The 16,881-nt window shown below is 42.3% G+C and overlaps 1 protein-coding gene across 1 annotated transcript in view; it reads left to right on the top strand.

Annotated features, from left to right (window-relative positions):
* The window catches only part of ptprt (protein tyrosine phosphatase receptor type T), a 382,622-nt gene that overhangs the window by 274,514 nt on the left and 91,227 nt on the right, over positions 1–16,881 (top strand). The window contains 2 exon segments of the mRNA XM_037782155.1: positions 5,479–5,511; positions 15,079–15,108. Coding sequence (XP_037638083.1) covers positions 5,479–5,511; positions 15,079–15,108 — 63 coding nt within the window.

A 16,881-nucleotide genomic window follows, 5' to 3' on the forward strand; every position in this document is an offset into this window, starting at 1 on the left:
CTGCAAATAGAATATCAACACAACACAATGCATGCAAATGTGTCCCAACAACCACACGGAGACCAAGTGTGCAGCCACCCTAACCCTAACCCTGGAGGGAGGAGGATTATCTGATGTTAAATTCGGAGGCTTTTTACAAGCAAACAGCCGAATAGATGATGTGTGGTTGTGGACTTTAGACAGCTGTTTTCAGAAGGACTACACAGATATCGGTGGTGGTTTGAGCCTTGTTATTTTTAAAGCAAACAAAGCTGATTTTTGCAGCTTGTTAATGTTTAGAAGACATTTATTGTGAGTGTGAAATTCTGCGTCTCTTTAGATTTCAAAGTGTCTCCTGACTGAAGGTCATGTTTGTACTGAGGGTAGAGAGACTGGCAGCTACAGACATGACACAGACACTGATTAGCAGCACAACGGACACCGACTATATCAGAAAGAAACGGTGTATCACATCATACTGTCTTCAGCCAGCAGCCGTCCAAGGTCTGTGTTCACACTGACGTTCTTCTACCACCACTTTTGAAGTGCTCCACTCTGGCTATGTCACCCAAACACATCACATTGAGACAGAGGATCTTGGCATTACTTTATATATATATATATACATATTTCATACAAAAACAAACACTTCTCACAGTGAGGATCTGTCAGTGTGAAAAGTACTTGAACAATCTGAAAGCTTGAAATATACAGTATATATATATTTTAAATTAATTCAGACTTTGATTCTCACAAACCGTCGTTTTAGTCTCATCAGGTTGGCACGGGTTACCATGGTTACACGTCTCCAACCGGCGAGGAGGCTCTCAGGAAGTGACGACGTAAATTACTGCTCAGTGCGTCCGAAAAGATGCAAACTACTGATTATTCACACAGAAATGTGTTGAATGATAGTATAAGTATTGAGTATGTAGTGCAGAGTATGAGGACACAGCCACAGTCTGTGGTAGAGACAAAGAATGAATGAAGGAAGGAAGGAAGGAAGGAAGGAAGGAAGGAAGGAAAGAGACAGACTTGTAGATGGAGGAAAGAAAGTTTGCAGTAGAAAATATTAGAAATACAGAAGAAGGTAAGGACTAAACTGATGCTAAGAGAGATTGGAACGGTGGGAGGTTTACCATATCATAGAGGTCATATATTATTTCTATATTTCTATATTTCATTCCACACACTTGAGCCAGTCGGCCGGGACGCAGAAAAAAGTGTTTTTTTATTAAATGGAGAATGTTTTACAGTACATGCCTTTCAGAGCCCATAAATTATTCTGTGACAAAACTTTGTCGGGAATTGAGCACGCACAACTGACAATTAATCTTTCAGGACAGCGTTACACATGTTCCAAATGGAGGTTATTTTCTAGGGGATGTTGCTAATAATGTCGTGTAAAAGTGAATAACGTTGAAAAGGGCTGAAGTCTTAATGGGGATTCAGTGTTTCTGCAGCCAGGTGGCCCCGAGGGCTCCGACAAGCAGCACCATGGGATACACTTTTCATAGAGAGGCTGAGAGGAGAATGGATGAATAATTAATGCTGCTGCAGCTCCCTAAACACGGCCTGGTTTTTATGTGCGATGCCAGAGCGGCAGACCTCCACTAAGTAATTGAGAAAAGGTGACATCTCTGGATCGGCAAACTTTTTTCACCTCTATTTCCTTTCATCTTTAAAATCTTTAAAAGTCTGACCCCGCAGGCATCTTTTGTGATTATATTTTATTTCAAGCTTTCATACTGCTTTCATATCCATGTCAGAAGAGACTCAACCGCCTACTTGGTTCAAAAGCTTAAATAAAAATAGATGAAATAAAAAATCTAAGAAAACGCACATAAATGAGGATTTGTAGGCAAACAAGCAAATGAACCAAACTGTGGATGTGTGTGTGTTTGTATGAGGAACAGATGTAACACAGACCTACTGCTGGGCGTCTGCCCCCCCACTGTAGCTGCTGTTTTCTGACCTTAGAGGTGCATTTGTGAGGAAATGTCTGAAATATGAACTCCAAAAGTCACCTGAAGGGCTCCTGTGTGTTTAACCGGTCTGGACAAGCATAGTGGGGTCAGTCAGATGCTGTTTAATGTTGATCTGCAGTATCCATACCTGGCTTCAACTTCTACACCTGATACTGGATTTAATGTCCACACCAGCTGCTGGCAGGGACACAAAGGTTCTCACTCTTTAGTCCTTAGTCCGTCACAAACTCAATGAAAAGTTGTTTAAACCAAAATTCTTCTGCATATTGATACTGTTGACATACTGTAGTGTTGGTCAGAGTCTAATGGACTCACGTTGGACCAGCCCAGTTCCTGGGACCATGAACAGGGACCGGTGTAGGTCCATGAACAGGGACTGGTGGAAGGTCCATGAACAAGGACTGGTTTAGGTCCATGAACAAGGAATGGTGTAGGTCCATGAACAGGGACTGGTGTAGGTCCATGAACAGGGACTGGTGGAGGGCCCATGAACAAGGACTGGTGTAGGTCCATGAACAGGGACTGGTGTAGGTCCATGAACAGGGACTGGTGGACGGTCCATGAACAAGGACTGGTGTAGGTCCATGAACAGGGACCGGTGTAGGTCAATGAACAGGGACTGGTGGACGGTCCATGAACAAGGAATGGTGTAGGTCCATGAACAGGGACTGGTGTAGGTCCATGAACAGGGACTGTTGAATGATGAATACATGATGAATACACCATGAATACACCATGAATACATCGTGAATACATCATGAATACATGATGAATACACCATGAATACATCGTGAATACACCATGAATACACCATGAATACAACATGAATACCTCATGAATACACCATGAATACATCATGAATGCACCATGAATACATCATGAATACACCATGAATACATCATGAATACATCATGAATACACCATGAATACACCATCAATACAGAATAATACAACATGATTACACCATGAATACACCATGAATACACCATGAATACATCATGAATACCTCATGAATACACCATGAATACACCATGAATACATCATGAATACACCATGAATACACCATGAATACATCATGAATACACCATGAATACATCATGAATACACCATGAATACACCATGACTACATCATGAGTACACCATGAATACACCATGAATACATCATGAATAGACCATGGATACATCATGAATACATCGTGAGTACACCATGAATACACCATGAATACACCATGAATACATCATGAATACACCATGAATACACCATGAATAAATCATGAATACACCATGAATACACCATGAATACATCATGAATACACCATGAGTACACCATGAATACACCATGAGTACATCATGAATACATCATGAATACACCATGAATACATCATGAATACACCATGAATACACCATGACTACATCATGAGTACATCATGAATACACCATGAATACACCATGAATACATCATGAATACATCATGAATACACCATGACTACATCATGAGTACACCATGAATACATCATGAATACACCATGAATACACCATGAATACATCATGAATACACCATGAATACACCATGACTACATCATGAGTACACCATGAATACATCATGAATACACCATGAATACACCATGGAAACATCATGAATACACCATGAATACATCATGAATACATCATGAATACATCATGAATACACCATTAATGCACCATGAATACACCATGAATACACCATGACTACATCATGAGTACACCATGAATACATCATGAATACACCATGAATACACCATGACTACATCATGAGTACATCATGAATACATCATGAATACATCATGAATACACCATGAATACACCATGACTACATCATGAATACATCATGACTACATCATGAATACACCATGAATACACCATGACTACATCATGAATACATCATGAGTACATCATGAATACATCATGAATACATCATGAATACACCAAGAACAGGGACCGGTGTAGGTCCATGAACAGGGACTGGTGGAGGGTCCATGAACAGGGACTGGTGTAGGTCCATGAACAGGGACCGGTGGAGGGTCCATGAACAGGGACTGGTGTAGGTCCATGAACAGGGACTGGTGGAGGTCCAGGAACAGGGACTGGTGGAGGTCCAGGAACAGGGACTGGTGTAGGTGAATACACTATGAATACATCATGAACACATCATGAATACATCATGAATACAACATGAATACATTATAAATACATTATTTTTCTCCATTGTTTCCGGAGTCATGGTCTGCTAATATATATATATATATATACATACCTGTATCTATAATAACACTACAGGGACAGGATCGTGTTGTTCTTGAGAAAATAAAATGGTAATAAGTCCGTTGGCTCAGCTGAACACATTTACAGTGTAAAGAAAGTTGTGCTATCACTTTGTTCTTGAATAGTCGGATATAAAGAAGCTCAGTGGTTTCTTTGAACATTTCGTTTTGTTAGGTTTTGTTTTAACGTGTGAACACACACACACACACACACACACACACATGCACCTTCATTGATTTCTGCATTCAGGCTGATCCATCCCAGCTCACCGTACCGATCACGCTCTGAACATCTCAATAATGAAAAGCAAACATCCCATGGTTACATCTGATATCTCTCTCCCATAAACATCCTGTCGCTTTCCCCTTTATTTAATCAAACCTTAATGAAGAAGTCAAGTCAATACTTTATTCCTGTTGTTCTGAAAGAAGAATGAAACTTGTGTCTCCGAATGAATTGGCAGAAAAAAGAAAATGCGTCACTTCGATAAAGAAAACAGTTGGAAAATGGATTTAATGTGAGTTCTACTCCAGATTCTGCTATTAACGTTAGCAGAATGGATTCACTGGTTTCCTCTGTTATAAACCAGGATGTCTTCAGATCCAAACACACACTCACAATATGGCTTCATGTCCTCTCTTCACTCAGCTGTTGCTGATGCAACTCAGTGCTGTTTTCTTTCTTCTGGGATGTTTACCTGTTCTAGATGAATCCTCCTATCTTGATGCACTCTTACCTCCTGGCACGCTGACAAAGTGATTCCCAACCCGTATGGGATGGTTGGATCCTCTCATGGCTGCCTAAACACATGCAAATCAAATTAAACCTCTTTAAAGACGTACATACACATCAACGTGTGTGTGTGTGTGTGTGTGTGTGTGTGTGTGTGTGTGTGTGTGTGTGTGTGTGCTGCTATCTGCAACAGTTCCAAGTTCATGTTAAAGGATTAACAGAACAGGATTGTGAAAGCATAAAGAGTGGGGGTTCATTGTGAGCATGAGACAGCCATGACAGCGATCTGTGCCGGGGAATAATATAAGGAAGGCAGCCTCTAGTTTCCTGTCTGTACAGAGAAGAAGAACCAAAGAATGACAGATGTGTCAGGTTTCCTCTCACACCCTTTAATGTCTCTCTCTATCTTCCTGTTTCCTGTCTTTGGCTCCGCCCCTTCCTGTCCCGTCCTGTACCTGCCTTGCCCTTGTTCCGATAGAGAGATTCACACATGGAGAACTCTGAGCGTGGGGTATTGTATGTTTACTTCTAGACATCAACTCATCCGTCCCTCACTGTGACTCTCATCTCACTTTCTCTCCATCTTATGACTGAAGCTACACCTGGAAAATGGATGTGATATATCCAATAATAATGTGATGATTGATCAGCTACGATACACACAAAGCCTCATCATTGGACGAGTTACAATCTTATTCAACTAACAAAGAAAATGATTACTATCTTTCACTTTGAAGGAGTGGTAATAAGTCTTTAAAGAACGTGTATTTGTGGAATCAAAGTGAATTTGAGCTTGGGACAGCACACAACCAGCCTTACCTTTCAACAGTAATCGTGCTGACACGTGCGCACACACACGTGGTAATTGCTATGGTTACAATATGCTGTCCTAAGCAACACTCAAAGATGTTTTGGGAGCTACACATCCTTTTTCTTTCAGTGTGAAACATGAAATACCTAATATTTTCATCTCTGTGGCACACATGTGATTTTCTTCTGGAGGTAGTGCTGCTCTCGCTGCCGTTGAACAGCAACATCTGTGTCACTAAGTGGTGGAAATTTAGGTTTTTCTTTTCCTTTGAGAATCTAATGCAAGCCGTTACAGAAGTCCTCATTTATGCACTTGTCTTGCATCTTCCCTGTATGAACATCATTAGCATATATTCTTCTTTGTTTTCCTTTATGGCTGAAAATTCATCTCAGGGAATGAGTGCAGTAATATCTGAGGTGTAAAGGGGACTTTTGAAATGGCTGTTTGAGGTGATTATTAGTTAACAGTTACACATGTTAACTAATGTAAGATGCTTTTGCTACCTTCCCTGGTATATTTAATCATTTCCCTCAAGTCATTTGTACGTCATTAGTGCACGTCATCTCTGCTCACTGATTGCTTTGTAAAAAGTGCACGTTTAAAACAAATATTATTGCATCATCTACATTTACCTCCCATTGCCTCTGTATGGTGAGAGATGTTTGGATTGTCTGTTTGTTGTTTTGATGCTTTGTCAGTAATTATGTTATATTAAAGATATCAACACCTGCAGTCAGAAAGAGAGAGACACTGCTGCTCTCTACCACCCTGTTCAACGCTTATCAGGCCATTAAATAGGCCTTATCAGTCGCTATACGCCTCATACATGTGGGTCAACACCTACTACGTTGTAAAAGAGAAAGCATACTGAAAAGCATCCCGTTCTAACATGTCCAACTGAATGAAACATCACATTCTGAACACAAACAAAACTTCTTTAGGAAAAACATCGTGTTTTGGCTTCAAATAACTACGTTTCAAAAGTAAAAGTGAAAGTTAACGTTTGAACAACTAGACGTTGATGGTAGTGATTTTCCACGCTGTGCCGAGGCTTCTGAGCGTGTTTTATAATCCAGGAAGTTTTCTGTGAAGCGCGTATCGCGACTCGTATCGTTTTAGACAAATGACGTCATTGAAGACGCCCGAAGCCAAATTATTCATTGAGAACGTATTATTCCTGAATAAAAACGAAAAATGTCTCCCCGCTATAATTTTCTTTTAGTTACACAAGCACATTCACTGCCCTCTGCCAGGTTAAACCACTGCCTCACATCTGGAATATATGTACCTGTTTTACACTATTTGACCAACAGGTGGTTTCATGTGCACGTGAAGCCCAGATGAAGCCTCTTGAAATGAACTCTTTTGTGAACCAATTTGCTTGAGAGCTTTAGTGCTTCATCTCGCCATCATTAGTTGTTAGCGTCACACGGGATGCAATCCTGAGTCTCCAGGGTGAAAACTTTTTTGTGTCCCTTCCTTCACCCCTGACATCCACCCAATATAGAGTTTCACACTGTCTACGCTGCAGCGCCTGACTTCCACTTTTGCTCCTGTCACAATCACTATGGTCACTAGAGTTCGCTGTCGCCTTCTTTTATTCCTTCTTTTGGTGATCAACCATGTAGGTAGATGATAAAACCTACTAGTGGGTGTAGTAGGCCCCTGTTGACCCACATTTATGGGGCTGATAGTGACTGATAACACCTATTTAATAGCCTGACAACAGTCTAATCAGCTGTCTCTGCAGTGGGAGCAGGTTGCCATAATTGATTACATCTCACCATAAAGCCAACGATCATGCAGGAATTTTCAGAAGCGAGAACCGAGCCATCCAGCCGCCCCCGATATTAGAGAAAGGTTAGATAATTAGTGCAACTTTGTAGGTCAGAAATGATGTGTTTGGCTTCAACAAATATAACAGAGGTGGGAGATTAAGAGGGAGATATGTGGTAATACCTCACCGAATGAAACGCTTCACAAACATCTCCACCCACACTGTTCTGGGCTCAAAGACAGTAACCGTTATGGCAGCTCTCGCTATGGAGTCACTCCTCTCCAATAACACATCTCTAGACCTGAACCCAAACTTCTGTCAACTTACATTTGATTTGTAAATGAGACAACATGAGTTGTACTTTAAATGTTGAAGAAAAATCTAGTCGCACTCAAATACTGCATTTAATATTTCAGTTTGAAGGTATCGTTGTGTATTTATCATGCAGAGGGGGATGGGCCGTGGTAGTGATGTGGCCTCGTGGCAGGATGGAGAGGGGGACGGGCCGTGGTAGTGATGTGGCCTCATGGCAGGATGGAGAGGGGGACGGGCCGTGGTAGTGATGTGGCCTCATGGCAGGATGGAGAGGGGGACGGGCCGTGGTAGTGATGTGGCCTCATGGCAGGATGGAGAGGGGGACGGGCCGTGGTAGTGATGTGGCCTTGTAGCAGGATGGAGAGGGGGGTGGCCCATGGTAGTGATGTGGCCTCGTAGCAGGATGGAGAGGGGGACGGGCCGTGGTAGTGATGTGGCCTCGTAGCAGGATGGAGAGAGGGACGGGCCGTGATAGTGATGTGGCCTCATAGCAGGATGGAGAGAGGGACGGGCCGTGATAGTGATGTGGCCTCGTAGCAGGATGGAGAGGGGGACGGGCCATGATAGTGATGTGGCCTCGTAGCAGGATGGAGAGAGGGACGGGCCGTGGTACTGACGTTGCCTCGTAGCAGGATGGAGAGGGGGACGGGCCGTGGTACTGACGTTGCCTAGTAGCAGTATGGAAATGGGAACAGGTCGTAGATGTGGCCTTGTAGCAGGATGGAGAGGGGGGTGGGCCACGATAGTGATGTGGCCTCGTAGCAGTATGGAGATGGAAACGGGCCGTGGATGTGTCCTCGTAGCAGGATGGAGAGGGGGACGGGCCGTGATAGTGATGTGGCCTCGTAGCAGGATGGAGAGAAGGACGGGCCGTGATACTGACGTTGCCTCGTAGCAGGATGGAGAGAGGGACGGGCCGTGGTACTGACGTTGCCTCGTAGCAGGATGGAGAGGGGGACGGGCCGTGTTAGTGATGTGTCCTCGTAGCAGGATGGAGAGGGGGACGGGCCGTGGTAGTGATGTGTCCTCGTAGCAGGATGGAGAGGGGGACGGGCCACGGTAGTGATGTGTCCTCGTAGCAGGATGGAGAGGGGGACGGGCCGTGGTAGTGATGTGTCCTCGTAGCAGGATGGAGAGGGGGACGGGCCGTGGTAGTGATGTGTCCTCGTAGCAGGATGGAGAGGGGGACGGGCCGTGGTAGTGATGTGTCCTCGTAGCAGGATGGAGAGGTGGTTTGATGTGAACTTCAGACGGGAATTTGAAGGTTATATTGACGGTGATGTCAATGGGCAGCCTGGTCACTTAAAATGTCCTAAAAGCTCTAAAAACAATCAAATAGAATATAATTAATATAATTAATTAAATCAAGATGAAGGAACGATAGAAACGTCAAGCAGTTGTTTGCTGTTGAAATAGAGCTGTGTGTTTAAGGGTGTGGATGGGCTCATATTAACTGAGGTTCAATTCCCATAAATATAACTGACGATCTCAAACCTCCTGTTAACCTCAACTAACAGATAATAGTAAATAACGAATAAACAATCTTATCTTATCTTATCTTATCTTGTCGTCTCGTCTCATCTCGTAGCGTAGGGTAGCATAGCTTAGCTTAGCGTAGTTTAGCTTAGCTCAGTTTAGCCTAGCTTAGATTAGCTTCTGAGTTGTTGCAGTTACCAAACCATGATCCCAAACATCATTAAATTATCAGCGTTTTGTGCGGCTTTGACTCTCAAACTGCAAAATAAAGTTAGTGGGATGTGAAAGCTGGAAACAGGACATGGAGAGGATTGTTGTTGTACAAATTAGAGAGGCACCATAATGTAATTTTTGTAGTGATTTTATGACGTCCTTGAGAAGGATTTTGCAGCTGTGATGGCGGATTCATTAGAAAATGATGGGAATGCTTTCACACAAAGTTTTTGTAAGATCTCAGATTACTCCCCATCCACTCGACCCAGTCTAAAAAGTCAAGAAATAAATGATGAACCTCCGCACCGAGACAGCAAAAGGACACATCCTCTTTCCAGACAATACACTGTACCCTCAGGGGCTCAGACTACGACAAGAGAACTGAGGCCATTAGTAACTGATGTCAGCCCAGGGAATGGACTCAGGCTGGATCCACTGCACATGGCAGGCTCTGACAAGGCCAAGTGGTCTGAAGTCTGTGTGTGTGTGTGTGTGCTTGCAGAGGACTGAATATACTGTACATAGACACACTGAGTGGTTCCATGCTGACAGATGCTAAACCTGTACTTATTCACAGGTAATTTGGTGGTGTCACACACACACACACACACACACACACACACAGAGAGAGAGCTGGATTTGACCACCATTCTGCAGATGTGACAAGTGGTTGAATAATGGACTCTGCTGCTTGCTGAGATAAATGCTTGATGGTGCACTTACAGACCCCCCCCACCACCCCTTCCACACTCACACACACAAATGTACAAACTGTCAAGTACATTATGAGCACACGTGAACTGGTACATGGAACAAGAACAAGTCAGGGATAATGTAGAACAATGCCTGTCATTGTTGTGAAAGAGTTCCCGACATCGGCATAAACGCCTCTGTGCATGCTTGTAGTGTGCGCGTCATCTACGCAGGCCCACGCCACGGTGTCTCGCACAGGTATAAACAAAGCTTTGGAGCGAGCAGAGCAGCTGCCGGACTGTCAAACAGGTCGGAAACAAATCCACAGTTCAGCTAAAGCCAAATTATTTGGAGGTAAAAATGAAGGTGCAAACCCATGTTACTGCTTAGTAAAACTGTGGAGGGATTTCACTGTCAAAATAAAAGCTTTAGATGCTTTTAACTCTGGATTTGTGGATTTGTTTACAGCATGTCTGATCAGTGTGAGCAGTGATGATGGTGCATCCTCACATCTCAGCAGGGATGTGAGGAACAAGTTAGTGAGCAACATGTTACAGCAACACTACAAATGTCCATTTAACTGCAGTCTCTAAGGCTGGACAGTATTCAGTATTATCGTGCTTTGGTTTTTGATGGATTTGGATCATAATGACATCACATTGTCATCTTTTTACAAAATGCAGTTGTCCAAATGAACAATTCAAAGCAAAGTGTAATTCAAATGTAATTCATTGCATTATTTTACAGTAAACAGGATTGTGCATACATTTACAGTACTATGCTGTATATTAATGTTAAAAATAAAACATATTCCAAGTTACATATTGTTAATCTGGAGAGACAGACTTCAGCAATACAACCCCGGTGTTTTAATCACTATAAGTTGCCTGCACAAAGTCAAATGATTATTTAAATCTGAACAAAAATAAAAAAATAGATGTAAAAGTTAAAAACTGGAGTTGGGCCGATGTAAAATATTTCAAGATATCAAGCCAAAACACCAGACAGGCCCGGTATACCGAATTTGACCACTAGGTATTGCACTATATACGCTAACGTTACGGGCCGTCGGGCGTGTAATAAGACTTGCTGACAGAAGCCCGTCTTGTCTCGTCACCCCAAAGAGAACATGAGGTCAGGTCACCGGCCTGCACTCGGCACGTTCTGCCAGACACTAGTGGCTCTGTTAGTCCGTTTATTAACAAACATAACATTATGGTAATCACGTAGAAACCGCTAGAGTCAAACTGGTATAAGCTCGTACACCAGACCGGACTGGACAGGCAAAACCGTAAATGGACCCCGACTCTAATAGATGTTGTCTTTGGAGATGTATGCATCTCTGATTGCCTTTTGGTTGTCAGAACTTTCAAACTAAACCCAGCCTGATAAAATCTCTATAGATGTGATGTGTTCAGAAGTACAGTGTTCCTACCTGACTCTGGATATTTAATGAGACTTTAAGAGATAAAACATCTGCCCACTATTTATAACTCATGTGTTTTAACATTTATTTATGGAGTCGTAATTAATTTTCTCTTCCATAGATTTGAGAATGTGTCCATATGCATACTGTATAGTAACAGAGCACTAATTATTACTATTATTATTATGAATCATTACTAGATTATAAATAGACATGAGAAGGTGTTACTCTTCCATTTGAACACTCTGGTGTTAGTTTGACTTCCTCACAGCTCCACGCCAACACTGACTGCTCCAGTGTGCCTTGCTAAAGAGCACAGGGACAAAACCCCTCAGTGTGTGTGTGTTTGTGTGTGTGTGTGTGTGTTGTGAGCAGTGGGTGAGTTGCAAGTGTGCGCAAGTGTGTTAAATAGTGTGTAGTGAGGAGGTGTGCATGATAGGTGTGTGTGCTGGTCTCTGTTCGTAGCTACACCTTCTAACGGTAATGAACTGTAATTCATATATTGTATATCCAACACAGTCTATTCATGTGTAATCCACGTAATAGTGAACCCGGAAGTATAGAGAGCAGTGAACGGCGTGTAGGGAGGAGGTCGGGGTGGATGGGTGGGTCTAAAAACAGCAGACTTTCACTAGGAGACCGCTGTTGGTGCCCCGTGTGAGGCCAGAAGTCAACACTGATTTATCTGTAACTTCTGAACTTCTGGACTTATTTTAACCCAAACCACCATCTTTAATGGAACCTAACTAAGGAGTTGTGTTGTCTAAACCTAAGGAAGTAGTTTCCTATGAAAATGGAAGTTTATTTTGAAAAGACTGCATGCATGACACGAGTGTAAACTGTCACGTGTTGCCGGACATTCATAGGAAAATGAACAAAAAAGGAGGAAGAACTTTTTTGTAAGATATCAGACGAACAGTTGTCTGATGATACACTGATCACAGAATATACTTGTGATAGACAGACAGACACACATACTGACAGACAGTTAGACAGACAGACAGACAGACAGACAGACAGACAGACAGACAGACAGACAGACAGACAGATGCAGTCTGCAGTAGTACTAGCGTTCTGCTCTTCTTTAAATAGGAACTGAAATATTGATCCTCTTCAGTCCTGCTTCACCTTCCCCTTGAAACTCAGTCCAGTGTGTGTGTGTGTGTGTGTGTGTGTGTGTGTGTGTGTGTGTGTGTGCGTGCGTGTGTTTGTGTGTGTGTGTGTGTGTGTGTGTGTGTGTGTATGTGTCTGTGTGTGTCTCAGATGCTATGAGATCTAAATCTCTGGCCTCTCACCAGATGAAGGGATGCCAGGGGGAAAAGTTGCCAACACGCCATTACAGGGTTACCACAAACACACACACACACACACACAGATTTGTGTCTGAGCTCTCAGGTGAAGGACAGGAGGGCCTTCTGGGTAAACAGGTTGATATGTTTGATTATCTGCATTTGATTTATTTTCTGTTTAATTATATGATTTAATTTGTTTAATTCCAGATCATAGTTTAACCAATACATTCTACAGATATCGAAGTATAATAAGTTTGTGTGAATTTAAAAACATGTAGCCTGAATCCAGAGTAGACCTTCATGTCGTTGTAACACACTGTTGATCATCTCAGCTTCCATTCATCCTTCTCTTCTTCTATCTTTCATTCCTCATCTCTTTTCTGTCCATCCACCAGCCTGTTGGTGATGGAGGCACCAGATGTGCACTTCCTTTGTGTTTTTATTTATTTATGCTCTATTTTCTCCCTACAGACTTAACTTAAGTATTCATGTATTATCGGGAAACTTGCAGGTTAAGCTAGTATATAGATAATATCAACTAATAAATATCAATAATATGAATATAAGTTTAGGCTGACTGGCTGGTTGACCATGAAAGAACATAGACAGTGAATTATCCATAAGTCCCTGGTAGCTCACTGGTTCCACTGGTTCCACTGGTTCCACTGGTTCCAGTGATCCATGCTAACACATTAACATCAACACCGTGTTGAATAAACATTACAGGTTTAATCTGAATACATATATATATAAACTCAGAAAAAAAAGTTTGTAAATTTGTGTTTGGTGGATTATTTCTCTGTTGTTACAATGCTAATGGTCATTGTATTTTACATGGTTGGAAAGCCTGTTTATTGACCTTCACAATGATGTCCAACTTGTAAGGATAATGCATGCAGGTGGAAGATCCATACGCAGCCACAACAGCCTGGCACCTCCTCCTCATGCTGGTCACCAACCTGGTCACATGTTGCTGTGGGATGGCGTTCCATTCCTCAACCAGGATTCGTTGCAGGTCAGCCAGCGTGGTTGTGTTGGTCACTCTAACACGTACAGCACGCCCAAGCTGATCCTACAAGTGTTGAATTGGGTTGAGGTCTGGACTCTTGGCAGGCCGTTCCATTCTTTCTACTCCCACATTGTGGAGGTAGTCTGTGATAACCCTGGCTCTGTGGGAGTGAGCGTTGTTTCTTGGAGGATGAAGTTAGGTCCCAGATTGTGGAGATATGGGATCGCCACTGGCTGCAGAATCTCATCCTGATATCTCCCTGCATTGAGATGGCCTTCAATGATGACAAGCCTTGTTTGCCAGTGACATCATTGAGGGAACACACAACCATGCTGGCTAACCTGCAAAGAATCCTGGTTTAGGAATGGAACGCCATCCCATGACATATTATAAAATTAGTAAGAAAAACAATATACGACTAAAATTACAATATATGACCTTACTATGCGCTGAAAAATTATCTTTCATGGCCTCCGCCATTTCTGACAAAGTCCACAAACATTCATACTACCTGCTATAACTCAACACAGGGTGTGATAAAGTATTAGCATGGAGCACAGCGGGGAATGATGGATGAATATGATGGGTATGTTGTCATCTCTTCAAAGTTAACCAACAGGCCAATATCCTGTGAAATAAGTGTAATTTTTTGGGTGAGTGAGCCATAGAGCTCCTGATAGACTGGACCACGTCACAGCTGATTTACAGTGGAGTATTACTAGAGGACTAAAATCTGATAATCCTGCCGATGGCCTCTCTCCTAGTAACGATGAAGGAGACTAAATATAGACAAAGATATCGACCCGACAGGCAGCAGAGAAAAGCTCAGCATGTGGCCAGACAGGAGATAGACGTACTGTCAGACTGTTGACCGGTGACCACTCAGTGTCTGGAATAAGTTGATAGACAGCAACATATTTCCATATGAGGACACAGCAGTTAGACTGTAGCCTATCAGTTAGTCAATAATAATTTCTCATTCGAACCATGAACTAATCCAATGTGTTTGTCCTTCTTCTGGGTTTTGCTCTGTTGTCATCATCGGCCTCACCTCACCATGCTTCAGAAGACATGCTTATTCCTACTCTTATTACCTGTAAGTAGAGATTCACATCAAGAACAACCACCATCTGTTCCTTATGACAAGCTTCTCCTTTCTCTTCAAATGTTGTTTTCTTGCATCCTGTTTGAATTGTATCACTCTAACTCCATTATGTTCAGGACATACCGTGTTTCTCTCAATATATTCAAAACCGTACAGACAACATGCTGAAAGACAAGTCTAATCCATGTTCCCCCACCGTCCCAGACGTTCACACTGCTTACATGCTGAAAGGTCTCCAGGAGCAGCCTGCAGGCACAATATGCCATAAATCATATCTCAACAGGAATATGAATTAATTTGAGCGGTACAACATAGTTCACACTGTTGAGTTGTTAAACTAGAAGCATCACAACCCATTTGATAGATAAACCCATCGCTCTGCCACGGCCATCATTTGACCAAAGATAGTTGTATTAAACCTGTTTTATAGCCTAAAGTATATTCAGCGCCGGGCCACACAGGGAACGTCAGCAGCGCGTGGCGGCTACACAACCTGTTGTTTCTTTATTTCGGCGTCCATGTTAAGAGGTTGGAGCAGCCACACAGCTCGTGTGAGCAGCGCGGCTCGGCTGCGTCTCTTCTAAAGATTCGAGGCTTCGCCTATTTTTACCGCGATCCGCGCGATTCACAGCAACAACAGACAGTGAAAGCTATTTTTTGACTGTATATTGACATCATACCAGCGACATCACTACAGTTTCAATGTCTAGATATCTACAGAATGCCACGGATATGAAAAAAGTAGTATGAAATACACATCCTGCTTTCATTTCAAAATAAAAGCCCTCAAGCTTTTTTGTCTGTGGACAGAATTCCTTAATTTCCTAACACAAGGCTTTTGTTCTGAAATATTTGCAGAACAGTGTTGTAGGAAATGCAGTAACTTATAGGGCTCCATGAATGATTAAAGTACAGGGTTTTAATTAGACTTTAGACTAGAATTAAACACTATTCCATAATCACTTGGAACTACTCACACTGCACACACCTGCACTGACAGAACAGAGCCGGTAGTAACGTTACTACCAGCGCCTGCAATGGTTAAAACAAGGGAAAGTATATATTTTTGAATACGGGACGATAGTTGCATAAACTAGCTGATTTTTTTACAGTTTAATTACTATTCCAAAAATTGAAAATCATGACCCATCCCTAGTTTTAATTGTGGATTATAGCTATTATTTACAAATGAGCGCACGCGTATGAACCTTTCTCTGTCTAAAATGAATATGAATGATATTTACAATGAAATAATATGGCCATTTTGAAAGGCAAACTATGAATGTAGAAAGAAAGGGCTGGCAGCAGCGGAAATGCTGCCGGTCTGGACGCATTATGCTAGAGACACAAAGCCATTCATCAAGCACCATACAGTCAGTCTACATTAACATACAGTCAGTCTAGATGAACATACAGTCAGTCTATATGAACATACAGTCAGGTTAGATGAACATATAGTCAGTCTAGATGAACATACAGTCAGCCTAGATGAACATACAGTCAGCCTAGATGAACATACAGTCAGGTTAGATGAACATACAGTCAGTCTAGATGAACATACAGTCAGTCTATACGAACATACAGTCAGGTTAGATGAACTTACAGTCAGTCTAGATGAACATACAGTCAGGTTAGATGAACATACAGTCAGTCTAGATGAACATACAGTCAGGTTAGATGAACATACAGTCAGCCTAGATGAACATACAGTCAGTCTAGATGAACATTTAGTCAGCCTAGATGAACATTTAGTCAGTCTACATG

This window comes from Sebastes umbrosus, chromosome 1 (genome assembly GCF_015220745.1).
Source record: "Sebastes umbrosus isolate fSebUmb1 chromosome 1, fSebUmb1.pri, whole genome shotgun sequence".
In the NCBI taxonomy this organism is placed as follows: domain Eukaryota; kingdom Metazoa; phylum Chordata; class Actinopteri; order Perciformes; family Sebastidae; genus Sebastes; species Sebastes umbrosus.